This window comes from Balaenoptera borealis (genome assembly GCF_965194805.1).
Source record: "Balaenoptera borealis genome assembly, chromosome: 8".
NCBI lineage: Eukaryota > Metazoa > Chordata > Mammalia > Artiodactyla > Balaenopteridae > Balaenoptera > Balaenoptera borealis.
In genome coordinates this window covers 76,311,517-76,339,178 of record NC_138865.1, presented here as the reverse complement: position 1 = coordinate 76,339,178, position 27,662 = coordinate 76,311,517, and the positions used below count along the sequence as shown (strand labels likewise).

Below are 27,662 nucleotides of genomic sequence, written 5' to 3'. Positions count from 1 at the left end.
TATTTGTATTTACAAATTTAAGTATGTATTATCTAATAGGGTCTGGGTTAGGCATTAGAGAAACAGAAGTGAATAAAACTGTCTTTACCCTTCTGAAACCTAGGGAAGACTAAGGGCAAATGAACAGGCAATTATAATGCAGTATTATGGGAGTACAGGGGAGATTTTAGGTGTCAAAAGAAGACTTTTCAGAACTAATGTCTTATCACGTAGCTGAAACTATGTTAGAAAGGTAAATATAGGGAATGGGGAGTTTTCCTAGAGTTTAACCCTTTTAAGCACAATATTGTCAGAGGTTTAACTTACACCGCAGTTTATCTGTTTATCTACAGGGAAGAACTTTCTTATTAGCATTATGCTTAATTTCAATATCTTGTCATGGAACCTGAGATGATAGTTTTTTTCCTTCTTTTTCTCCTGGATTTGGACAATGAACACATTTACCTTTAATATATGATATTTACATCTCTTATTTTTCCTTTAAACCTGGCCATTAAAGGGAAATATGCCATCAAAAAAGAAAATAAAATTACCTTTCATGGCGTTGTTTATTAGAATCACACACACACAAAAATCACTGTACTTATTTATACGCAACAGAGGACATTTTGATTTTTACTCATTAATTAAAATAACATCTTTGTCAAAAGACCTGGTGTCTGAAGCAGGTTCTCAGTCAGTCTCATTTCTTTCTTGGTCTTTCTTCCTATAGGTAGCTTTGGGGGTCAGAAGACCTGTGTTCAAATTTATGTTCATTCATTCACCTTGGGCAAGTCATGTGACCTTGGGAACTTCAGATCCCTCCTACGTAAAAAGCACATGACACTTTCCTCACAGGCTTGTTTGAAGACTAAATTTTTAAAAAAATTCTTAAACATCTAAGAATAGTTCGTAAGAATGAGAAATTCTCAATAAATTTATTCATTCAATAATTCAACTGGATGAAGTACCACTAATCCTTCAAGTATTTTCCATTTTGTAGCTTTTCCCGATTTTGTTACTCTCTTATTTTACTAAAGTATTTCATATATGTCTGTATGTAACCATTATTACTTTATACTATCATCTTTTGCATGATTCTTTCTTTCTGGATATATTATAAGCTTCAAAAGTTGAGAACTGTTTTTTTAATAGACTTTATTTTTTAGGAGAGCTTTAGGTTTACAGCAAAATTTTGCTGAGTTCCCATATACCATTTCTCCCCCTATGTCTCACAGTTTTCCCTGTTGTTAACAGATTAGCGGGTACGTTTGTTAAAATTGATGAACCAATATTGACACCTTATTATTATCTAAAATCTATACTTAGGGTTCACTCTTTGTATGATAGAGCTCTATAGGTCTGACAAATGCATAATGCGTGTGTCCACCATTACAGTACTATACTCAGTAGTTTAATTAACCTGAAAACGTCCTGTGCTTCACCTATTCATCTCGCCCTCCTTCTCCCTAACCTTTGACAACCACTCATCTTTTTACTATCTTCATAGTTTTGCCTTTTCCAGAACATCATATAGTTGGAATCATACAGCCAATTTTCAGATTGTCTTCTTTCATTCAGCAATATGTGCTTAAGATTAATACATGCCTTTTCCTCCATGTCTTGATAGCTCATTTCTTTTTATGGCTGAATAATATTCCACTGTGTATATGCTAGTTATCCATTAATCTTTTGAAAGACATCTTAGTTGCATCCAAATTTTGGAAAGTATGAATAAAGCTGCTATAAGCATTTGTGTGCAAGTTTTTGTGCACACATAACTTTTCAACTCATTTGGGTAAATACCTAGCAGTGTGATTGCTAAATTGTATAAGACTATCTTTAATTTTTAAGAAACTGCCAAACTGTCTTCCAAAATGGCTGTACTATTTTGCATTCTTATGAGCAATGAATGAGATTTTTCTGTTACTCCACTTGGAATGGATTTTGGCCATTCAAATAAATGTGTAGTGGTATTTCATTATTTTAATTTTCCATTCACTAATGACATATGATGTTGAGTGTCTTTTCATATGCTTATTTACCATCTGTGTATCTTCTCTGGTGAAGTGCTTGTTGAGATCTTTTGCTCATTTTTAAATTAGGCTGTTTTCTTATGTTGAGTTTTAAGAGTTCTTTTGTGTGTTTTGGATACCAGTCTTTTATCAGATATTGTTTTTCAAAGATTTTCTCCCAGTCTGTGGCTTGTTTTCTCATTTTAACAGTATCTTTTACAGAGCAGAAGTTTTAAATTTTAATGAAGTCTAATCAATTTTTTCTTTCATGGATCATAAAGAGCTATATATTTTTATCTTCTAAAAATTTTTTTATATCTCTACTTACTACATACTCTCCTATTCAAATGTGTATCCACTTACCTATTCTAGAGTCTAGAATTTAGTCAGGAGCCTCTCAAGTAGTTTTTGATAAAATAATTAGGCTAGCACCTTTGGAAAGTATCATCATACAGAGTCCTAGCTGGAAATGGTTGGCACACCAAGCTGGGAGTTTTGTGATAGTTTTAAATAAGGGACTATTTACAGAGGTGGGAGCAGGTTAAAGGAACCAGCATGGAATGTTGCAGCACCCAAGGGCCAGCACCAGCAGGAATTCCAGGATCCAAGTGACAAGAAAGCAAAGTGTTGAGAGCTTGGCCAACCAGAAGATGTTATAATTGTAGAAGAACACACGTTAACAAATCTGTGTAGAATCAGGGAGGAGAGCAGAAGGATATCTCCTCCTGATCTCCCATCTTCTACCAGCTCCCCAAAAGGGCTGAATTCAGCCAGAAGTCAGAAGGTAAGAGAGCCTGCAGGGTAAAGTGTTCAGAAGTCATCTTCCCGAGGAGAGCAGAAAAGAGCAGATAATGGACCGGGATGGTTAAGACAGGCAAAGAAGAATAACTAGGTTAGGCAGTTTCTTTAAAATTAATTTGGAAGAGGAAGAATGTGGATGCAATCTTAACTGGCAGAAATATTTGTACCACCTTGACCTTGTTTAGAACAGTGATAACAAACGTATCTGGATAAATCCATCCTGTCTCAATGAACCAGCCCCAGGTTCCCTCTGATTTCCCACTCAGGTACTTCTCCTTCTCAACCCAGCACACAAGGAAGGTGTCATGTATAATAACAAAAGAACTAAAAAAATCAGTGCTGTAATAAGCAGCATATCTGCCGGCCTCAGTTTGGCTAATACGTTATGGGCCAAGTCATCATGGTTGTTCCGTAAGATGCACGGGACAGGTGTCCATGGAGGAAAGTGAAGGACAGTAATTAAGGAAAATAAAGCTACAGTCACGTGAATGAAGGTGAGAATAGTCAGAAATTCAAATACCCAACTCAATTCTTTTGGGAATGGATAAATTAAATTACCACCTATGTGGTAAGAATACTCTCAGAGGAAAATAACTGATTTTTTTTTTTTTTTAATGAACGTGCAAAAGCAATTCAATGGAAGAAAAACTACCTTTTCAGCAAATGGTATGAGAGCAACTGAATAGTCATAAGCAAAAAAAAAAAAAAAAAGAATTTTGACCAAGGTATGATCTCACACTTTACACAAAAATTAATTCAAAATGGATCACAAACTGAAATGGAAAATGGAAAACTATAAAACTTTTAGGAAAAACAGGAGAAAATCTTCAGGACCAAAGGTTAGGTAAAGAGTCTGTAGATGAGACACCAAAAGCAAAATCAATGAAAGGAAAAATTGAAAAATTGAATCTCATTAAAACTTGAAATGTTTCCTCTGAGAAAGTCTTTCTCTATTAAGAAGATAAGAATACAAGCTATAGACTGAGAAAATATTTGCAAACCACATATTTGACAAAGGACTAATATGTAGAATATATAAGGAATTCTCAAAAGTCAACAATAAAAAATAAACAATGCCAAAATACAAAATAGTGACAATATCAAATGCTAGTGAGGTTGTGGAGAAACTAGATTACTCATACATTTATGATGGGAAAGTAAAATGGTACAGCCACTCTGGAAAGCAGTTTGATAGTCTCTTAGAAAATATGCAACTACCATTTTTTTAAAAGTGAGGAATTTTTATTGCTGTTGCTATTTCATCTTTATACTGGTTCATGAAATATAGCAGAATATCCAATTGTTACAATGCTGATGCAATAAATCCATTATTATACAAAGATACTCTCTCAATAATCTGTATCCAGATGGTAAAATGTATGAAGTTCACTTTCTAACTCTGTGAATATTTTATTTTGTTTAATATGTAAAATCTATTTCATGAGAGGATTATAATTTAGAATTCAGGCTCCTGTCCCTTGATATCAAATTAAACAACTGCATTACACACAAAAGAAAATCAGAAGAACCAATGACACACCAATTGTCCTGGAAAATCATTTTATTTTCTGTGACATAAACATCTTTCTCAAGCAATGTTACTAGAACAACCTCTTTATGGGGTTTTATAATTTGGAGTAAATATATTTTTAAAAAACTTATCTCTATTATATAGAGTTGAATAAAAAATGATTTATAGGCTATACTTTTCAGGAAGGAGTTACTAGACTATATTCCTGTTGAAGAAACTTTCCTACTTAAATCTATGATATGGAATGGAAAGATATAGTTAATAAGTCTTCTGATCAAAAAGCTTGAGACCATCATAGGAATGTTTAGTCTCCTCCACAGAGAGACACCAGGATTTTTTCATAATCTCCCTTGGTTTCATCCTGTTGATAAAAAATAAAGTATACTTAATGCTACCTGAAACCATAATCAAGAGAGGTATTTTTAAATTGTAGAATAATTACTGTATTAGACTTAACAGTTGTAGAACATACATCACAGTACATCTATTTTCTAGGATCTTGGATAAGAATATCACTTATTTAATTAAATAATATAATGCATATAGCAGATAACTGATATTTTAATTATTATATGAAAAGCAATAGCTTTCAAAATTCAGATTGCAAACTTCTCTGAATTGATCATGTTATATATGAGAGCCATTATTTTCCAAGAATGAAATACCACAGAGAATTAAGTATAACCCAATATAATTTCGTATCACCTCTGACTTGCTCAACCAGAGTGAAAGTTATAAGCCCATGATATTCTCACTTTTTCTTCGTAGATTTTAGTTATCCAATATAAATGCCAAATTGAGTTTAAACAGTCACTTATCTTTCATTAAGTTCAAAACCCCTTGACTTGTCTTTTTTTACTTCTTAACTTGAGCATGTATTTTATATATTTCACATATGACAAAATTAAGGAAAAAGTTAGAAAAAAAAGTTTCAAATCCTCTGATCAATATTCATTGATCATAAATCATTATATAAATCATTCTATCTCTCTACTAAAATATTTTGATTGCTAAATGTACGTATGGGAAACTGTTTCCATGACCACTGAAAAATTTGCAGAGTCTTTCATTATAGATCTCATTAGTAGATTTTACCAGTGAAAGTTCAGTTTACTTTAAATTATGTATCTTTTTTTAAAATTTTTATATTTTGGCTGTACCACATGGCATGCAGGATCTTAGTTCCCTGACCAGGGATCGAACCCACACCCCCTGCAGTAGAAGTGCAGAGTCTTAACCACTGGGCCGCCAGGGAAGTCCCTGTATCTTAATATAAGAAATTAATCTTACATATGAAATTTAAGTCAGCCTTTCTCTTTGAAGAAGTTGCAAACGTATTGTCATTTGTGGGGTTAGCATTATGAAAATCACAACATACCAGGATGGCTTGGCAGAGAGAGATGCCATACAACTTCTGATAGCATGCTTTGATGTCATTCATGTCGATTTCAGAACGGGAAACCATAATCCTGATCAGTGTCTTGTGACGAGTTCCAATACCCTGTCCAAAACAAATGATGCTAAGGGTCCCTCATGTTCAGAGCATATACTCTTAATAAGGCAGGATATGGGTTTGAATGGGAGGCTCTTTTGCTCACCTATATAGTTTCTATGGAGAAACTATCACCACATTAAAATACACACACACACTTTACACAAGTGGTAATAAAATGACACAAACCAAACTGTGATATCAGCAGCATATATAAGAGCTTTCATAACCTCCTAATTGGTCTTCTACCACCCAGTCTTTCCTCTGTCTAAACTATTCAATAATTACAAATGAAGTAAACTTTCTAAATTATAAATCTGATCTTCCCATTCATCTATTTAAAACCCTTCAGTGGCCTTCTGCTGCTTTTAGGATGAAAACCAATCATTTTATCTGGGCTTACAACGCCCTGCCTAATTCTACAACTTCTTCCACCATGCACCATCACTCTAATTATGTTTACTATCCTGAAAGAGACATGATATCTCCTCCTCCTGGACCAGTCTTGCTTTATCCCTTCATCTCATCCACTTCTGCCCTCCTCTGGCTAATTCCTTTTAAAATATCAGGTCTTAGTTTAGCTGAGAGCAAGGCTGCATTGATTTCCAAAGTCTGGGGCACAGGCCCCTCTTCTGCTCTTTTACAATACTAGGTATTCATTGTTACCCATCTAATTACCTCACTAGATAACAGCAGGCATGGGGTCAGGGACTGTACTGCCTACTATTGATACCTAGTAGCACAATGCCTATCACTTCATAGGGACTCTTTCCTATTAATTGAATAGTTAGATCGCTCTCTGAAGACTTCCTTATTTTGGAGTGACAAAGGAAAAAAAAGACAATTTCATAACTTGTCACAATACAAGCATGGAGGTGACATCTATATAATAAGATGCATGCTAAACGATAAAGTTAAAGTGAAGTGGTTAAGGTATCTCAAATACATCTTAATAACACCTTCCACTTCAGTGATCTTAGAACAAAATTTAAAAACCTTAGAATGACATATAAAGCAATGGCATGGAAGAATAATAAAAAAAGATAAATGAAGCTTAGAAAGGGGGAGATTGTGCAACTTACAACCTTAGCAGAAGTAGGTTACTAAAATCATACATTAAAAGAGGAAGTATATCACCCTTCCTCTGCTGACTAAAGTTTTATTTAAATCATGAGTAATCTACAAATTACATTCAAGCTCACCTTACTATCTTACCTATAAAAGAACACAACAAATCTAACAGAGAATTTTATTCTAATAAGGAAGTATATTATCTCTTGCATTGGATGGAAAAGTAATTCTTTTTAATGGAAAGATATTAAAATAAGTGTAATTTTCAAACAATATGAGGTTTTCTCTTCTTCTTTCCATACACCATAATTTTTTTTTCCCTAAGCAAATCACATATGTTGAAAGTTACCTTCATGGCCTGATGAAGCTTCTCAGCAAAGAAAATTGATTTGCTTGTGACACACTTCACTGCAAGAGAGGTATATTTTAGTTGATATATTTACCACCAAAAAAAGAAAGATGCATGTGACAGAAACAAGAATACAGAGTTTTGCAAGTAAGATTCTATTCTCCATCCCTGTTCCTTACACCTCCTACCAATATGGGATATTTGGCTTATAAGAAGCTATTCTCTAGATGGTGACTTAGAATATTCTGTCCTCTGACAGCATCACTTTTTTCCTATTATCTTAAATCTACCCAATAGCAACTTCAGTATTTCATGCTATCTTGAGTATACTCTTCATGGAAACAGGGAAGCTAGTAGGTGTTAAAGGTCATGCTGGCATGGAAGAAATAGTTTTTCATGTTGTAATAAGAAAAAAATTTTAAGTGGAACAGGACAGTCTTAAAATATAAGGCAGCTGCCAAATATTATAAAATACTAACAGATGTGTCAATTAGTATGATTCTCTACCTTGATACTCAAAGTGTGGTCTATGGACCAAAAGAATTGGCATCAACTAAGAGCTTGTTAGAAATGCAGAATCCAGGCCCCACCCCAGACCTACTGAATTAGAATCTGCATTTTAACAAGATTCCCAAGGGATTCATGCGCACATTAATATTTGAGAAGCACTGCTTTAAAATGCAGGTTTCCAAACCTTGACTGGTCATCTGAATAAAATGGGAAACCTTTAAAATCCTTTTCTTCTGAAGACCTTTTCAGAAGCCACCAGAGACCTACTGAATCAAATCCTTTGGACTTGCCCAAGATTACTCAATTAGCAAGTGACAGACCAGAATGTGGATCTGCATTTATTTAATTCCAAATCCTATGCTCTTAATGACCATTTTGACTTTCCTTTGTGCCATGCCCAGCCTGGTGTATTGCATGGTAGTATAAGCAGGTGCTCAGTAAGTATTGTCCACCTGCCCATCTTTTTAAAAAAGGAAATAATATCTGTTATTACTAACAAGGCCATTGTATAACTTTAGCTAAATATTTATTGCCGTTATCTTACATGTTGCCTCTATTTGAAATATAAATTACATCTGCGTTTTTGTTTTGTTTTGTTATATTTTGTTTTGTAAATTATGGGACAGCATTGACAATGCAATTTCAAGTTAGAAAACTCTTCCTCCTCCAGGACTACATACCAATAACTGTGAGGCATTTCTCGATGTCACCTTTCAACTCCAGGTCCAGAACTTTGTTCATGTCATGCTTGCTGTACTGGGAGTACTTCTGAAACACTGAATATTAAATTTAAACTAAGAGATGTACAAAACATCCTATTCTTTAGCAAACTTGAGCAAAATCAGGGCAACTGAGTCAAAGTATTCCTTAGGAGGACTGAACTTCAAAAAACACATTTTAAAGCTAATTATTCAACTGAGCATATTTTGGATACATCATTTTCTCTGAGGAATGTAACTTACATGGCTATTTCGGTGCTTCTGTATATTTTGGGGAAATTTTTGCAAATGTTGACATTTATTAGAAGTGGCATGTGATTGACAGCCATAACACTACATCAGAGATAAGTGTCATAACAAATCTTTCCTTATATAAAGATCTGTGTAGTAGATTTCTCTTAATTTTAACATTAGAAATCGGAGTGCTGTTATACAAATAATAAACTTTAGGTAATCATCATGACCTTCCCTTTGCCTTGACTTCCAGAAGTCAAGAGCTAAATCTTGTGATCAAAGGCAAGAACTCTTTTTTTGGTTTTTGTTTCTGCCGCATCTAGATACTCTTTTCTTCAATTAGCCATGAGTTTTTTTTTGTTTTTCTTCATTGCAATTTCATTTGTTCTGTTGTATGTGTATATGTTGTCAGACCTATTCCAAATATTTTAGGGAAAGGAAATAGTAAAAATAACAAACTAATGTTCTACATGCCAAAGTCATAAAATGTGTTTCAAATACTATAAAATGGTGGTGGTACAAAGCTGGACAAATGCACAAATAGCAGGAAGGGGTCAGGAACACTGCATCCATTTGGTATCAGAGTGACAATGATTAAGATTTCTCTCTTTCCTTTCTCTTACTTGTCCTAAAAAAAACCCCTACATCTTCTATAAACAATCCCAGGAAACATTTGTTTTCTTCTTACCTCTGCAAAGATGGGGATAGCTTCTGGTGGTAAGAATGTTGATAAACACATTAACATCTGTCCCTTTTCTTCTTTCTCCTGCTTCATATAAGGCCTGTCAAGAAACACAAAAACAAACACTTGACTATCTGCTGACTTGCTATCTGCACAAGAATGTTAGATCTCTTCAAAGATTTTGGAGGCAGCAGCTGCTTTGTGTCCAATACAATCAGAGTAGGCAATGCTAAGATTATAAGTTCCTTAAAGATGGGAATCCTATTTTGTCAAGTATTTCCCACAGTATCTCTCAAGGCGCCTTGCGAACCCTAGAGACTGAATATATGTTTGCAGAATAAATGTTTGTTAAATTAAATTGCTTTAAGATTGCACTCTGTATCAAGGCAACTCCAAGGGACTGTCTAATTTTTAATTTTATTTTTAATTGTTCAAAGTAGTTTTCAGCAAATGGTACTGGTAAGTCAATAATTCAACCATTACCTAGATCTTGAATTTTGGTGTTAGAATTTCTGGATTCAAATTCTGACTGTGCCACTTAATAGCTCTGTAATCTTAGATAAATAGTTTGACCTTATTAAACTACAGATTTTCCTCTTTTGCAAATGAAAAAGATAATCCCTGCCTTATTGTCACAAACATGCTCTATTAACTTTGAAATGTTAATTACCATCCTCTTCCTGGGTCACACTAATCCATGTAGCTGCCATAAATATACATCTAAGAGCCCTGATAGCCTTAAAATGGAAAGCAAGTTCAGAAATATCAGAAGCAAATAAGAGTAATTTCTTACTATGGGCAACGATTCAAATGCTAACTTTGGTTCTTTAGTATGATTGCACAATTTCTATTAAAATGGTCAAATTTCCAATGGTCATAAGAAGTTATTCTGGACTTTCCAAGCAAACATCTGACATATATGCATTCATTCAACAAAAGTTAATAAATGCTTATTATGTGCAGGATAATGTACTGGTACAGTGAGTGGAGGTGATCAAATAAGTTTCCATTCTTACTAACTCACTGTGATGAATTTGTAGAGAATACTATCCCATGAGGAAGGCATATGTAAATAATAGCTGTCTTTTTTTTTTTTTAACAAAAATTCCAGGCCCTAAAATGACACAGTTTTTCTAATGTTGCCAATGGATTGATGTATAAATAACAAGCAACCTCGCTGACACTATATATAACAATATGCTTGAAAGTATATAAATGTTATAATTTTAATGTCATTACAATAATACTTTTACAATATAAACTTACACCTCTAAACCAATGTTCACTGTTAAAAGAATATTAGATGTGCTTATTCTTTCCACTTTACTTTCTTATACCTGGTAAAATAAAAATTCTGTTTTCTCAACAAAACAATTCTTGGGAATAACAAATCAAATTCTCATTGTTCTCTCTCATTCCTCTCCAGCTTCATGAATAGTGCAATCTACTGAAAACATAAAGACCACATTTCCTCTCTTTGACCACTTGAATGCAGGAAGGTAGGCATCTTTCAGGGAATGGACATTAGGTACCGTTGTCCTTTTGGAGGATCTCAGATCTGCTTTCACGTAGAGGTCCTCAAGTGGTACCTCACCTCAGGTAGGACCTATTTGAAGTAGGAAAGTGGATTCTAGGAGTATTTGTGAGTACTTGCTTACCCTGGCATCCGTATCAACCAAGTCGTCCTTTACGGCAAGCTCCTCACATCGGTCACCCTGAAAAATATCCCATTCTTTCGTTAAGTGGTTTTCTAGCATGTAATCACATGATTAACTTAATTCCCTTAAAATCAGATGAATAATATTCTTTGCGGGAAAAGGAATGAATTGCTCATTTCTAGAGAGACGAAATCTAAGATTTTACTTTTCATAAAAGAAGAGGCATTTCCTGAACTATTTGAGTTATACCTTAGCAAGAGAAAGCAAAGCCGTCTTATAATCTCCAGATGTGTCTGAGATGATGTCTTTAGCCAGATCTCTCTTCAGTTCTGAGAAATAAGAAAAGTATATTTTGTATTAAACTAGTGATAAGTAATGGTGATAATAATAATACCTGACATCTCTATATTGGCTCACAATTTGCAATGCCAAGTGTTCAATGACTTATGGGACACATTTCAAATATTATCATTTTTTAATAAAAATAGAGGAATCAGAGCAAGCAGAATTTTTGATCATCAAATTTATTTCCTATAAGGCAATTAAAACAATTTAGATAATACTGTGAAAAGCTATAGCCCTAAAGCTTTTGCTAACGAGAATAAATTGCATAGGTGTACATTATTAAATAACTAATTCTGAAATAAAACATACCAGAATTTAAGCAATGAGATGAATAGAACAGTTATTTAAAAGAATAAACCAGAGGAACTTGCTTGAACACAGAGTATTTATTTACTTTAAAAATGATAAATATCTTATATGTAATATATTTTAGTTATGCATGTATATGTGTATGTATACGCGTCTACCTTAGATATAGATGTAAAACTTTTCTTTGTTAAACACCCATACTTAACTTGCAAAATAATGCCGTATTAGCAAAAAATTAACTGAATTTATAATTCACTAGAAGACAGAACAATTTAATAAGCTGTCATTGAACTATACGTTGGGAAAAATTTATGGATATTTACCTTTGTAAACTATGTTTTATCAAAGAAAAAAACTAATAATAATGCCCCTCTTGATGGTTATCACTGATAAATGGATTTACGATAAATATTGATAATAAGGTATGAATTGCAGAAAATGAGGTTAAAAGCTTCCTTATTCTGGTTCCTTTATTAGACTGCTGTGAAAATAATACACAAGGGCTATTGTATTCTCTATGTTTGGTATTAAAATCAAGCAGAAATATCCTCTGTGGTGCTACATGTTAAGCTGCGAAAACAAAAAAGCTGGGGGCTTAGGAAACTAGAAAAGGAAAATAGTAAAGACCCAGCACTACCCAGGACCCACTTGCAGACACTCTTTATAGTGTTGAGCATACCACTGAAATGAGATGGTTCACTGAATAGATAACATGAGCCACTGCTGGTCTTTCATCCCCATGGATCTATCTGGACGTTGAGAGTAAGTGAATCATTTATGCTCATAATGGTAAAGTTAGTTTCCATCAGAGAATTATAAGCACCAAGCTCTGTACTTTTTCAAGGACAAATGTTTGGGGTGTTTTGTTGTTGTTGCTGTTACCTTTTCAAAATGGAAGACAACGGGACATTTTTATGAAATAAACCTCAGAAAGATATGAAATGTTTTTAGGAAATTCTTTAAATTCAGTGCTTTGAATTGAGTTTTCCACTGCAATAATATGTGGCCATTTGTCCCAAAGGGACACTTTTTATTAAAGTGCAAACTTGATGAGGGCTGAGACAATTGTGTCCCTTATCTGCACCCCAGCAGCTCTAATGTGTCTGGTAACAGTATGTGCGTGCGGTAGACGTGTGATAAACAATGAAGAAATATGTTAATATGTAGTTTCCAAAGTCCCCATAATTAACATCCACACTCAATTTTTTTTTGAAGTATATCAGATTTCCTTTCCGACTAAGGCACTTGGGTTGTTGGACATTAAAACTTACCTTCTCTATAGACTCTGTTAATTTCTCTGATTTCTGTGTTAGTTCTTGATGCCAAAATTTCATTCAGAGTGTCTTCGTCAGTTCCAAGGCACTGAATTGAAAAAGAAGAATAAAAGAAATGTAGAAAAATCTTCATTCAAGAATATCAACTAGTTTTTGTGTCCCAAAATTTGTTCGAATCTGACATTTAGTAAATTTCTCACAGTATTTAGTAAATATCCACAATATTTAATAATTACAATAAGGTCTATCTATTATAGTGCTCTAAAAACAAAATGGGTTTAAAGCCAATATTTTGGGCAAATACGTAAAAAGAGAGATCTATGATATATAATAACATCATGAAGATAGTGGAAATAACATAGTTGTTAACACCAACATTTAGTTATTCATTTATTTATTCATTCACTTATTCATTTTATAACCACTGATTGACGGCCCTGTACTAGTTGTTGAGAATACAGTAAGAGGCGTAAGTGGATCAGACATTCTCTTGAGGAAAGGAGTTTTGCTTAAATTAGATGATTTACCTTCATGGCATCATGGAGCTCATCAGCATCAAACCGGGCTGGAGTTTTCAACAGAGCCAAAGCAACTTCCTCAAGGTGACCTGTGAGGGCTTTCTTCAGAGCTTCATCCAGGGGCTATAACAAGGAGATGTTATAACCTTCTAGTAAATAACATGCAGGGTGATACAGTAATGTGGTGTTACCTGATCTTTAGATAGTCTTACTGAGTCCTAAACCCAACCATTTTTTAGAGCTCCTTCCCTTTACATAGAAAAGGGTACCTGATATTTAATACCTTAATCTTTTAGATCTAGAGTGATTAGAATGAAATTTACTGAATTCATTGATAATTTCTTAAAGGACAGGGTACTCAATCCTTTATACAGGGAAGAAATCACAAAGCTCAAAAGATAGGGGTTGTGTATTAACAGAAACAGTAGTAAGAATACTTTAAAAATAATGTATTAATAACTTTTCCAACCATTGGGATGTGCACTGTTCAAATAAGCACTATAATCAGACATCAAATAGTTTTCTAACTGTACCTCCTTAAACAAATTACCCATTTTTTTGTATAAAAATATAAAGCTTACTTTTAAAATAGAATTATATGTATAAACTTTACATTCAGACATTAAACAGTTCAGTTTAAGTTTTAGCAGAAGACACATTTCAATCAGAACATATTTCTTATTGCCAATAGTAATCTTGATGTCTGTTATGTTCAAGTTAAAGGCTTGTGTCCTGTACAGAACACCACATGACATGTGCAAAGAATCAAGATGACAAAACGATATATAAAACCAGGAAATTTGCTAGAATTGATTACATTGCAACCAAGAGGATAAATACAGTAATCTTAGTTGTAATGGAAGAACAGTGGTTAGAGACTGACAGAACTAGGCAACTGTGCTTCAAAATCTATATTTAAACATAAATATGACTGAAATTAATTATCTCAATTAACCACTCCAACCTACCTTTCCTTTTTCCTGGAGATAGGCTGCTTTGATCTGCTGACGCTGGGCGTTGTTTCTCTTAGTTAGAATTTCAATGATGGTTGCTTCATCCACACCTGGAAATAAAGGGCCCCTAGACTTCTAAAATCAATTTTCTTCATCATCAATAACCGACATAAAATGGTTCATTATCAAGATCCTTCAAAGGAAGTTCTTAACAAAACTAAGAAGTACAAATTTTACCAGACTGGGATATGGATGCGATACTGCCTATCAAATGGAAGCACTTGGGATGACATTCCATTCACTTGAATGAGAAAGGAGGAAGAAATTGTTCCTGGCCCTCAGTGGTGCAGTGTTTGTTTCCTAGTTCAAACCCTAAGTGTGAGCAGAGGTGTTGACTTCAGCATTGAGCCTGTTAGAAATGGGCTTTGTGAGCATATCTGTTGTAGAAGCAGATATTCTACCGATTTGACCAAAATTTCCCAAGTGCTGAGAAAGGAAATATATCTTCGTTGACAAGGAAATCTTTTTATCTTCAAAGCAAAAGACTCTTTAAATTGCACATGTCTGTTTTTTAGTAGCCATTCTGAAATGTCTAGGAGGGGACTGTTTTGGGGAGACAGAATTACCTTTAGCTGTGATTGCTTTATGCAAGGCCTCGACATCTGAGCATGGATCAAAGCTAGGACAGGGGCTCACTGATGACCCAGAACCACCTTTGGATCCTTTCACAGCTTTCTGTGGATGAGAGAGAAATAAATTACTGTCCATTCACTTACACTAGTTTCTATTTTAATATTTAACTAAGTTATTTTATTGTCACTTGACTTACAATGTATTCCTGCTCTTCATTGTCAATAAACCAGGCCTGCTTGAGGAATTCAGTTACCATTGCCATTTTTGAAGGATCTGAAAAGAAAACAGGTCGATGCGTTTACAAACCACAAACCCACCACACATACACACCACTCCACTCCCTTACATACACAAGACATAGAGCAGCCTTGCCTTTACTTTCCAGGATTACTCTTAGGATCATCCTAAAATGCTAGATTTGGGTTTTTTAAAAAGAGAGTCTACTGCCCTTGAACAGAAACCCATAGCCTCAGAAACGTAGCTCTTTCTCAGCATATTCAGTCCTCACCTTAGGGATCAGATGACTTCTATAAGTAAGCATATAGGCTGAAGAGAGGAGCTGGAGTTTCACTTCACTGTTCTAAATTTACAGACCACCCACTGTATGCCAAGCACTGAGGGCGCAAAAACATTGAAACATCCCTTGGCTCAAAGAACTTGAAGCCAGTGTGTGCTCTCCCTAAGAAAATTCAAAAGCTAAGAACAATTCTTAGAGGAAGTTCTTGGTGACCTGAGCCTCTCTTGCGAATAGTTGAGATTAGCAGAAAAGTTAAAGAGAACAAAACAGAGAGAAACTTGTCATATTTGGGAAGTTGAAAGAAGTTTACTAGAGCAAGAAATTTTAACAGAAGCCCCAATTTAAAAGTTTAAATATACTTCCAAAGGTTTGGATAACATTAATGGATTTTTTAAAAAGAAAGTTATATTTCAGAAAGGTCATCCTGTATCATAGAGAATGGCTAGGAGATGAGCAAGAGGGAAGATTAGAGACCATTTAGTAAGTTGTGGGAGAATCTATGTAGGATTAATGAGGACTTGAACAAAAGTAATGGGTAGAGAAAGAGCATAATACTGACATTTATAAGGTAAAATAATCTATGACTAATCTGCGGGAGTGGATTCAGACTCAAAACTCTATAGAAAGATATTCAGGTGATATTTCTCCCCGAAATAATTCAGTTTTCTTTTCCATTCCGTGGTATAAAATTATTTCAGTACCTGGAGTAATCACTACATTCACATTTCTTCCTATTTGAGCTGTCTAAATACTAGTCCTACATGTGTTTTTTTACCCAACATAAAAAACCCAGAAAAGGATTATTTTATAGCAGGTGCCTTGCTCTAACAGGATTCATTAGAGTGAAATTGCACCATGCATGCCCTCTTTTGGAAAACTCTATCTTAAAGAAAATTGCCTGACTTGCTGTCGTGGTTCAGCAATATTTTTACTTAATAAAACTGTATATTTTTAAAACCTGAAGTATGTTAAAAATTAATGCATTCTCTGAGTTATCTACAAAAGAAGCCATCAATGATCCTTTTTGTCTAGGGATTTTTTTTTTAGGAGCTCAAGCTCCAGGTCTACACTGATCTATCTCTCCATACCCTTTTGTTTATTTCTCTGGAGACAGCTATCATGAGTACATCTGAAGGAGATTGGAAGGATAATCTTGGCAGTTTTTTTTTTTTTTTTTTTTTAATTTTATAGCTACTTTATTTATTTATTTATTTTTGGCTGTGTTGGGTCTTCAGTTCGTGCGAGGGCTTTCTCTAGTTGCGGCAAGCGGGGGCCACTCTTCATCGCGGTGCGCGGGCCTTTCACTATCGCGGCCCCTCCCGTTGCGGGGCACAGGCTCCAGATGCGCAGGCTCAGTAGTTGTGGCTCACGGGCCCAGCCGCTCCGTGGCATGTGGGATCTTCCCAGACCAGGGCTCGAACCCGTGTCCCCTGCATTAGCAGGCAGATTCTCAACCACTGCGCCACCAGGGAAGCCCATCTTGGCAGTTTTAAATTCTTGCTATGAAGCTAAATGACTCATGAGGACTAAAACCCATAACCTGATTCCTTAATGGCATGTTCAGACAAAGTATTTCAGTCCACACCTGCTGAAAAATGGCTGTAGTTGCAAGTAATGAGATTAAATACATGAGAGAAATAATATCCAAAGCAGAAACTATCTCCACTTAATTATCATGGGGATTGCTCAAATTACTGTTGCGTCATCTGTGAGAAGAACCAATATATTGTGCACTCACTTAATCTCTTCCCCACAAGCAACTGATAAATTTAAAGTTATTTCCTGAGGTAAAGTCATGGTGTACAATTTTGCACAAGGTTTTAGTTCCTATTATACTATAATCTGGTGCAATTGCTGTTGGCACATGGAGTGCCATTTTCCTTTGCTTAATTGGCACATCCAAAACTTCTTGCAATCTCTGGCAAGGTTTCAGGTATTTAAAATGTCCATTTCTATCATCACATCCATGCCCTTTATGAAGTAGAATCCTCAAAATGAGTGATATGATCGGTCACTTAGCAAAGTACTTTTCCCTCAATTATAGAAATATGTGTTCCAATATTTCCACTCTTTTCAATTAGAAAAGAAAAACTTCAAAAGAGATCAAAGAAGAGATTAAGGATCTTGTCAAAGGTAATTTAAAAAATGAGCCTCACAACTTCAAAATAAATTTTATGGAAACTTTACTTCACAATTTTTTCACTTAAAAATGCTTACATAATGCATCAATTTCTTAAAAAAAAAACTTGAGAAAGCCTAGAAAATGATATTGCTCTATTAATTACTTAATACAAAATAACAAAAACAAAGGGGTTGAATAATTTGTTTGACACAAGAGTATCCATAGAGGAGACAGCTTTGTGACATATCCTCTGTGTTCCTCGATTTTAGTCTGAAGCCATTTGGATGGCCTGAAGGTATGATCTGGAATATGGTCAAGCAACCTGAATAGAACCTACTCAGGAAAGCAATTAGAGGAAAATGGAATCTCAATTCAGCCAAATAAGATCCACTAGCTCTCAGCAAAGCTTAAAGACACAAGGATTGTGGCAGGATGTACAAATCCTCAAGGAAATAGTTTCGATCATGTACTGCTAGTTAAGTGCTCAAACGCAGCTGCATGTTTTAACAGAACCTTGAATAGTTGCAACACACCTTACAAATACCACAGCAAAAATATTTTGCTCAGATTGTATTGCTAAACCATTCTGTGTGTTCAATACCTAACCTCTGCATGAAAACCAGCATTTTGTACTTGATTAAACCCATTCAGTAATTTGAAGGTAAGATTTCTTACCTATAAATAAATCACAAACATGCAAACATGTTTTATAGATTGCCACATGCTATACAAATATTTGTCATATATTTTTACTATTCAGAGAATGATCTAGTCTATGAAGTAGAATTGCACAGTAAAAAAAAAAATTTAATAACCCTCTGAGTTCACAACAGGTTTTATTTTTTCCATCTTTCTTTTTAGTTGCAATGTTTAGAACATGTACTAGGTACTTAAGAGCTTATTTTATTAATTTTCCTTGGCTCAATATATATTTAATCTGGCTACCAATGAGCTCTGAAACCAAGTTTATCTCAGTCCTTAACATCATCTAATTTGAAGATGAAATTGACCATTTATACATAGGCTGACCTATATGGAAATTAATAATATTCCAGAGTTCTTCTAATTAATCATCTGTGAACATGCACTGCCTACCAATCTCATTCATCTATGAAAAAATGGATAACTTTTTAGGGATTAACATTTTTTTTATGTGTCATAAGAGAGCTCTCTTCCTCTCATTCAGCAAGAAATTAAAGAAGGTAAATATGCATAAGAAGATGTTAGACAGAGAGGGAGCCATGCTTACTAAATGTAAGAGAAAGGAATTCCAGAAATGGTACATTAGCAACTGTACCAACTGGACAGTTTGAGAAAACGAAGGCTTATTGTATGAAAGTTAATTTCCTGATTTTTTTAAACTGCACTATGGTTGAAGTATCTAGAGACATAGGGACATCATAGCTGCAGTGTTCTTTCAAATGACACAGAAAAAAATAACTATATAGAGAGGGTGGAAGGGGGAAAGGGAAGAATTAATGATAAAGCAAATGTGGTGAAAGGTTAACACTTGGGAAACCTGGGTAATAAGTATATGGTGATTCTGCGCAGTATTCTTGCAACTCTTCTGAAGGTTTGAAATTATTACAGAAGAACAGTTTTTAATAACTTTAAAAACCACAATTTCTATCTCTGTCAGCTTCATGAAAGGCTACTTCCAGAATTTCTGACAGAGGAAACTGAGTTTTGTGGTCTATCATGCCTTCCTCGAGACAAGTGAGAAAGATCAGAGTTCTGCAAAGACAGCAGCAGAAATTTGATCCTCACAGAGGACAACATCATTATTCCCATTTTCTACCTGGGTAAACAAAGTGTAATTTCTTCTGGCAGTTTTCCAGATACTAGCGGCAAGCATCAAGGCATACATAAATCCATGCCTTCTGATTCCAAAATATTGTATACGCTTTTAAACTAGTGACCAAAAAGACGATGACAAGATCAATGTTATTTTTAATAGCTTACACTTAAGAATCAAATTCATTCACAGTTAACCCATGGAGACTGTGGCAGGTTTCACCCCGGCCCGAGGGAGTTTATTTTTCAATGCTTTGGCTTGTGCATAGTTTTTTCCCTCGAATATATATTTCACAAGTCTTTCCCACACCTACTCGTTTGAGAAAATGCAATTAGTCTGTACAACGGCATGACTTACGAAGAGCCACTTAATGAAAGGTAGTCTCATGAATGTTTTGCTTCTAGACTTTTGAGTAGGGTGTTCCCTTTGCCTGGAATTCTGTTTCAAACTCCATGTCCAATTCCCTTTGCCTAAATGATGCTTCTTGGTGAGGACTCAGCCTACACATCATGACATCCTCCAAGAGGCCTTCCTTGGTCCAGCACTGAGGTGAGTGACCGACCTTCTGTGTGCTCCCAAAGCATCCTGCCTTTACTCCTACACTTGTCCCTATTGTTCTGCATTATCACTTTCTATTTACTTATCTATATTTATAGCAGCATTCCATGGGGGCAGTGATAACCTACCATTCATTATGAACCTCTAATCCCTGGCAGAATGCTTTGTACTTAGTATGCTAATAAGCATTATTGAATGAACAAATATTGTATCAGTGCTAATTATTCAGGAAAAATATCTATACTAATTTAACAAATATTTTCTATCCACAACTATAGGATGTAAAAATAAGAACTGAGGAGTTCTGAGCCCTACTTTGACTCTCTTTAGCTGGCTGTTTGCCCTCAAGAAAACATTTAACTTCTCGGCAGTGGGGGAGAGGGCCTCCATTTATAAAAATAAGAGTGTTGAAATACACAGTAGCTAAGATTCATTATAGCTCTGAAGTGCCAGTCTTAAATTTCACCTCAAGCAGATGGAGGTGGAGAAAATTAGCATAATGAATGAAGGTATTATATAAATTGTATCTGTTCTGATCTTTCTGATAAAAATCTCTCCCATTTTAAGGAAAGAGGAAATCATTTGCTGAAAAAACAGCTTTTGGTTTATCACTGAAAAATAATAGGTCCATGGTTTTAAATATGTCATCAATTAATGGGTCTAGAGAGGATTAAGAACCAGCTCAGCAAGCTAACATCAATAGAAACCAATCTTTGCAGATCTTTTGACTGAAAAAGTATTTATTAACCATGAAACTCTAGCTGGTTTCTTAATAATATTATTATTAACAGTTTTGTCAACATCCATCAAATGTCAGATATCTGCCAGATGTGGTTGAGCCTGGGGCTATAGGGTGGTTAACATAACTTCTGGAGAAGAGGCCATTTGGAAATTATGAAACCAGCATTTTACCACATTTGAATCGTTTTGCAATGTGCCTACCAAAATACATTCCTGCAAGCAGGGGAGAATATTACTTTTTCAAGGTCTATACATAATTTTAGACACAAACAAGGCAAGAAAAAGCACACCTTTTTTCATTAACTAGCACTAAAAATCATATGTTATGTCATTTAACTTAACATTCGGAATGAGCTAAGAAAAAATTCTTGAAGGAACATTTGTAATAAACAATAGCCAAATATATGGTTAGGATTCAAAATCTCTCACTTTTGCACATATATCCAACACCAGTAAAAACTCTACTTTAGAGAGTTTTGCTTTTTGCTTTCCTAAGGAGTTTCATGGCCATTAGCTCACAGCAATCAAGATGCTACTAAGTGGAATATTTTTAGAGGGCCGTACAGGCATTCCCAAGAGATAACTTATCTGACACCACCCGGGAAATACTTCCTTTCCCCTTAGGTTTTCAAATCAGCACTTGAAAAGCCTGTCTATGACACAGAGACCACAGGAAAAAGAATGTGGCCGCACCCTCTCTAAATGAAAGGATTAATAAGTGGATCCTCTTATTTATCTACACTGCATGAGTGAACATAACGTTAATTTCAAAATGTTGGTTACAAAAGGCATAATTGTCACTATGAGGTCTGAATCTATTTTTTTTTGTTTTGTTTTGTTTTACAAAAGAAAAAATAAATTATGTAAGTCCTGCTATTTTGAGATAGATCCCTGAAACCTATGTCTGGGGTCTTCTGGCCTGCCTCCCCACAAACACCCACCATCCATCATGATTTCCATGTAAAGCATACACAGCTCTTGGAGACTCATAACTTGTAGGAAAAAACACATTCTTTCCTTCTTTTCCATGGTAACTCACCAACAGTACAATAAGCCAGTATTAAGCAAAGTTTCCTTGTTTTTAAAATTGTATTTCTTAACTAAGTAAAAATAAAACATTGCAATTTGTGATTCCTAAAATATAAATAGCCAGTGTAATTTTACAGAAAGATTTATCAAAGGTGTAAGTGCAGCTAGCCATAAATTACACAGAAGTAACATTAAACACTGTAATGGGAAAAGTTTTCAGAACAGCCAAAACTACCTAAAAGTAAAACCAAGACTTACCTTTTTTTTTCGCCTCTGTCCAAAGACCTAAAGAGAGATTCTTCTCTGAATGGCTCACGCTGGAAGTGGAAACTTGGGCTTCTGATTTTATAGAATTTGAAAGGAGGCCACACCTAGCAACCGGAAGTTAGTAACGGGCTGCCTTTTGTTTGAAATACTGGGTTCAGTCTTGCTCAAAACAAAGTGAAGCAAGCCTTGCAAAATTACTCACTAAACCAACTCAGAGCTGACGGCACAAAGGAAAAAAAACGGAAGTACAGATAGTTTTCCCTCTTTAGTTTGCACTGTTTTTTTTACAGGGGAGGAGAATGCAAGAGATTTTCAAGTATGCAGTACTATCCGCCTCAATCCTGATACCAATAATTGGCATACTTTTTCAGTCAAATGAATTGTGAAATGAAAAATCATAAACTTTAAAACAAAATAAAACCCCCTTTGGTTAAGTCCCAGCTTCATCACTAATGTGATCTTGGGGACATATTTAACTTCCCTGATTTTGTTTCAACTTTTGTGAAATAGGGATAATATTTTCTAGGCTGCCTACTTACTAGAATTCTTATGACAATAAGAAATAATAATTAAGAAATTAAGAAATAATAGGGACTTCCCTAGTGGTACAGTGGTTAAGAATCATCCTGCCAATGCAGGGACACGGGTTCGAGCCCTGGTCCGGGAAGATCCCACATGCCACGGAGCAACTAAGCTCCTGTGCCACAACTACTGAGCCTGCACTCTAGAGCCCGCGAGCCACAACTACTGAAGCCCACACGCCCTAGAGCCCATGCTCCGCAACAAGAGAAGCCACCGCAATAAGAAGCCCGCGCACCGCAACAAAGAGTAGCCCCACTCGCTGCAACTAGAGAAAGCCTGCACGCTAGTATTTTGTTGAGGATTTTTGCATCTATATTCATCAGTGATATTGGTCTGCAATTTTCTTTTTTGTAGTATCTTTGCCTGGTTTTGGTATCAGGGTGATGGTGGCCTCATAGAATGAGTTTGAGAGTTTTCCTTCCTCTGCAATTTTTTGGAAGAGTTTGAGAAGGATGGGTGTTAGCTCTTCTCTAATTGTTTGATAGAATTCACCTGTGAAGCCATCTGGTCCTGGACTTTTGTTTGTTGGAAGACTTTTAATCACAGTTTCAATTTCATTACCTGTGATTGGTCTGTTCATAATTTCTGTTTCTTCCTGGTTCAGTCTTGGAAGGTTATACCTTTCTAAGAATTTGTCCATTTCTTCCAGGTTGTCCATTTTATTGGCATAGAGTTGCTTGTAGTAGTCTCTTAGGATGCTTTGTATTTCTGCGGTGTCTGTTGTAACTTCTCCTTTTTCATTTCTAGTTTTATTGATTTGAGTCCTCTCCCTCTTTTTCTTGATGAGTCTGGCTAATGGTATATCAATTTTGTTTATCTTCTCAAAGAACCTGCGTTTAGTTTTACTGATCTTTGCTATTGTTTTCTTTGTTTCTATTTTATTTATTTCTGCTCTGATCTTTATGGTTTCTTTCCTTCTGCTAACTTTGGGTTTTGCTTGTTCTTCTTTCTCTAATTGCTTTAGGTGTAAGGTTAGATTGTTTACTTGAGATTTTTCTTGTTTCTTGAGGTAGGCTTGTATAGCTATAAACTTCCCTCTTAGAACTGCTTTTGCTGCATCCCATAGATTTTGGATTGTCGTGTTTTCATTGTCATTTGTCTGTAGGTGTTTTTTGATTTCCTCTTTGATTTCTTCAGTGATCTCTTGGTTATTTAGTAACGTATTGTTTAGCCTCCATGTGTTTGTGTTTTTTACGTTTTTTTCCCTGTAATTCATTTCTAATCTCATAGCATTGTGGTCAGAAAAGATGCTTGATATGATTTCAATTTTCTTAAATTTACTGAGGCTTGATTTGTGACCCAAGATGTGATCTATCCTGGAGAATGTTCTGTGTGCACCTGAGAAGAAAGTGTAATCTGTTGTTTTTGGATGGAATGTCCTATAAATATCAATTAAATCTATCTGGTCTATTGTGCCATTTAAAGCTTCTGTTTCCTTATTTATTCTCATTTTGGGTGATCTGTCCATTGGTGTAAGTGAGGTGTTAAAGTTCCCCACTATTATTGTGTTACTGTCAATTTCCTCTTTTATAGCTGTTAGCAGTTGCCTTATGTACTGAGGTGCTCCTATGTTGGGTGCATATATATTTATAATTGTTATATCTTCTTCTTGGATTGATCCCTTGATCATTATGTAGTGTCCTTCCTTGTCTCTTGTAACATTCTTTATTTTAAAGTCTATTTTATCTGATATGAGTATAGCTACTCCAGCTTTCTTTTGATTTCCATTTGCGTGGAATATCTTTTTCCATCCCCTCACTTTCAGTCTGAATGTGTCCCTAGGTCTGAAGCGGGTCTCTTGTAGACAGCATATATATGGGTCTTGTTTTTGTATCCATTCAGCCAGCCTGTGTCTTTTGGTTGGCACATTTAATCCATTCACATTTAAGGTAATTATCGATATGTATATTCCTGTTACCATTTTCTTAATTGTTTTGGGTTTGTTTTTGTAGGTCCTTTTCTTCTCTTGTGTTTCCCACTTAGAGAAGTTCCTTTAGCATTTGTTGTAGAGCTGGTTTGGTGGTGCTGAATTCTCTTAGCTTTTGCTTGTCTGTAAAGCTTTTGATTTCTCCATCGAATCTGAATGGGATCCTTGTTGGCTAGAGTAATCTTGCTTGTAGTTTCTTCCCTTTCATCACTTTAAGTATATCATGCCACTCCCTTCTGGCTTGTAGAGTTTCTGCTGAGAAATCAGCTGTTAACCTTATGGGAGTTCCCTTGTATGTTATTTTTCGTTTTTCCCTTGCTGCTTTCAATAATTTTTCTTTGTCTTTAATTTTTGCCAATTTGATTACTATGTGTCTCGGCATGTTTCTCCTTGGGTTTATCCTGTATGGGACTCTCTGTGCTTCCTGGACCTGGGTGGCTATTTCCTTTCCCATGTTAGGGAAGTTTTTGACTACAGTCTCTTCAAATATTTTCTTGGGTCCTTTCTCTCTCTCTTCTCCTTCTGGCACCCCTATAATGCGAATGTTGTTGCATTTAATGTTGTCCCAGAGGTCTCTTAGGCTTTCTTCATTTCTTTTCATTCTTTTTTCTTTATTCTGTTCCGCAGCAGTGAATTCTATCATTCTGTCTTCCAGGTCACTTATCCGTTCTTCTGCCTCAGTTATTCTGCTATTGATTCCTTCTACTGTAGTTTTCATTTCAGTTATTGTATTGTTCATCTTTGTTTGTTTGTTCTTTAATTCTTCTAGGTCTTTGTTAAACATTTCTTGCATCTTCTCAATCTTTGCCTCCATTCTTTTTCCAAGGTCCTGGATCATCTTCACTATCATTATTCTGAATTCTTTTTCTGGAAGGCTGCCTATCTCCACTTCATTTAGTTGTTTTTCTGTCATTTTATCTTGTTCCTTCATCTGGTACATAGACCTCTGCCTTTTCATCTTGTCTATCTTTCTGTGAATGTGGTTTTCGTTCCACAGGCTGCAGGACTGTAGTTCTTCTTGCTTCTGCTGTCTGACCTCTGTTGGATGAGGCTATCTAAGAGGCTTGTGCAAGCTTCCTGATTGGAGGGACTGGTGGTGGGTAGAGCTGGGTGTCGCTCTGGTGGGCAGAGCTCAGTAAAACTTTAATCCGCTTGACTGTTGATGGGTGGGGCTGGGTTCCCTTCCTGTTGGTTGTTTGGCCTGAGGCAACACAACACTGGAGCCTACCTGGGCTCTTTGGTGGGGCTAATGACAGACTCTGGGAGGACTCATGCCAAGGATTACTTCCCAAAACTTCTGCTGCCAGTGTCCTTGTCCCCAAGGTGAGCCACAGGCACACCCCTCCTCTGCAGGAGACCCTCCAACACTAGCAGGTAGGTCTGGTTCAGTCTCCCCTGGGGTCACTGCTCCTTCCCCTGGGTCCCAATGCACACACTACTTTGTGTGTGCCCTCCAAGAGTGGAGTCTCTGTTTCCCCCAGTCCTGTCGAAGTCCTGCAATCAATTCCCACTAGGCTTCAGAGTCTGATTCTCTAGGAATTCCTCTTCCAGTTGCCAGACCCCCAGGTTGGGATGCCTGACGTGGGGCTCAGAACCTTCACTCCAGTGGGTGGACTTCTATGGTATAAGTGTTCTCCATTCTGTGAGTCACCCACCCGGCAATTATGGGATTTGATTTTACTGTGATTGCGCCCCTCCTACCATCTCATTGTGGCTCTCCTTTGTCTTTGGATGTGGGGTATATTTTTGGTGAGTTCCAGTGTCTTCCTGTCGATGATTGTCCAGAAGCTAGTTGTGATTCTGGAGTTCTCGCAAGAGGGAGTGAGAGCACGTCCTTCTACTCCGCCATCTTGGTTCCTCCTCCCCATGGACTTTCGAAGGAAAATAATTCCCTTAGTTTCTCATAAGGGTCAGGCCAAAGTAAGACAATTTTTTTTGTTTGTTTTGAAGGTCCAGACACATCTGGAGCAATATGTTTCAACTATTAAATCAAAATCATTAGTGAATTAGGAAGTTTATTTACTATGTATTGCCCAACAGTAAAAAAATAAAATAAAACAAAATAAAATAGAAAGGAGTAGAATAGAATGAAATGAACAATGAGGAAACTATCAGCATGTTTTCACATATTATAAGGTAACTATTATTTTGTGAAACCTTGGCTTAGAGTGTTATGTGTGTGCATGTGTGTAGAGTGAATGGTGTAAAGATATAAATGTATTCCAACTGAATGTTGTATTTAAGGTCTCACAAAGACTGAAGGTGACTACTAAAGTGAATATACCCAAGCAAGGTAGCAAATATTGTGTGTACCTAATTATATAATGTAGAGAATGCAATTATATCATGAGTCATGTATACATATGAAAATCAAAGTATTGCTTGTATTATCAAAAAATTGAAAACTCAATTATCCATAATCAAGAAATGGATATGAAAGAGATATAATATGAATGAATTATATATATATATATATAGAGAGAGAGAGAGAGAGAGAGAGAGATGAAGACATGAATACATCCTAAAAACCTAATGTTGTCCAAAAAGAGCAGTGGCAAAGGATAAGTATGATATCACTTAAGAAAAATTTTTAAACATCAAAACAAAAGTATATGTTGTAGAAATGTTTACATATGAAATAAAATTATAACAGCATGATTGAGAAGGATACTTACTAATCCAGATAAAGGTTAACCCTGAGGAGAAAGAAACGTAAGTGACATAGGGTATGCATTTTTCACCATACTTATATCTTTTTATTTCTTTTTAAAAAAGCATTCTGAAGAAAGTAACATTTGTTAAACTCGAGTGTTAGATACAAAGGTGTTTTTATAGCCTTCTCTGTAACTTTCCATATGTTTAAAAATTTCAAAATTGTATGTGATAATGGAATCCGACATTGCGTCTGACATTTTTAGTCAAACTTATATTTATGAGATTCATCAATATTATTGTGTACATTATTATTGTATGTATTATTGTCTTTTCACTATTCTCCTTGCTGTATGGCATTCCTTTGTAAAAATATATCACAATTTATTTATCCATTTT

The 27,662-nt window shown here is 35.5% G+C and overlaps 1 protein-coding gene across 3 annotated transcripts; it reads right to left on the bottom strand.

Annotated features, from left to right (window-relative positions):
* Window positions 1-529: 529 nt before the first annotated feature.
* ANXA1 (annexin A1) lies at window positions 530-22,251 on the bottom strand. 3 transcript variants are annotated; one of them, XM_082401500.1, is made up of 13 exons: window positions 22,094-22,251; window positions 15,270-15,346; window positions 15,067-15,175; window positions 14,456-14,550; window positions 13,497-13,610; window positions 12,967-13,057; window positions 11,291-11,370; window positions 11,042-11,098; window positions 9,390-9,483; window positions 8,429-8,524; window positions 7,239-7,297; window positions 5,705-5,827; window positions 530-804 (listed from the first exon to the last, which is right to left on the bottom strand). In XM_082401500.1, exons 2-13 carry the CDS (start codon window positions 15,333-15,335, stop codon window positions 775-777), a joined length of 1,014 nt encoding a protein of 337 aa, XP_082257626.1. In that variant the 5' UTR covers window positions 15,336-15,346; window positions 22,094-22,251; the 3' UTR covers window positions 530-774. The 3 variants fall into 3 exon arrangements, with proteins under 3 accessions (XP_082257626.1, XP_082257624.1, XP_082257625.1); XM_082401498.1 differs by lacking the exon at window positions 530-804 and adding an exon at window positions 4,339-4,687 and having other exon boundaries at window positions 15,270-15,348; window positions 22,095-22,233; XM_082401499.1 differs by lacking the exons at window positions 530-804; window positions 11,042-11,098; window positions 22,094-22,251 and adding an exon at window positions 4,339-4,687.
* Between the last annotated feature and the right edge of the window lie 5,411 nt (window positions 22,252-27,662).

Coding starts and splice junctions, on each gene's coding strand:
- ANXA1 (XM_082401498.1), bottom strand. CDS start 15,335: ATGGCAATGGTAACTGAATTCCTCAAGCAGGCCTGGTTTATTGACAAT. Junction 13,058..13,496: donor AGCTCCATGATGCCATGAAG/GTAAATCATCTA, acceptor TTTTCAATTCAG/TGCCTTGGAACTGACGAAGA. Junction 5,828..7,238: donor AGCTTCATCAGGCCATGAAG/GTAACTTTCAAC, acceptor TGTTTTGGACAG/GGTATTGGAACTCGTCACAA.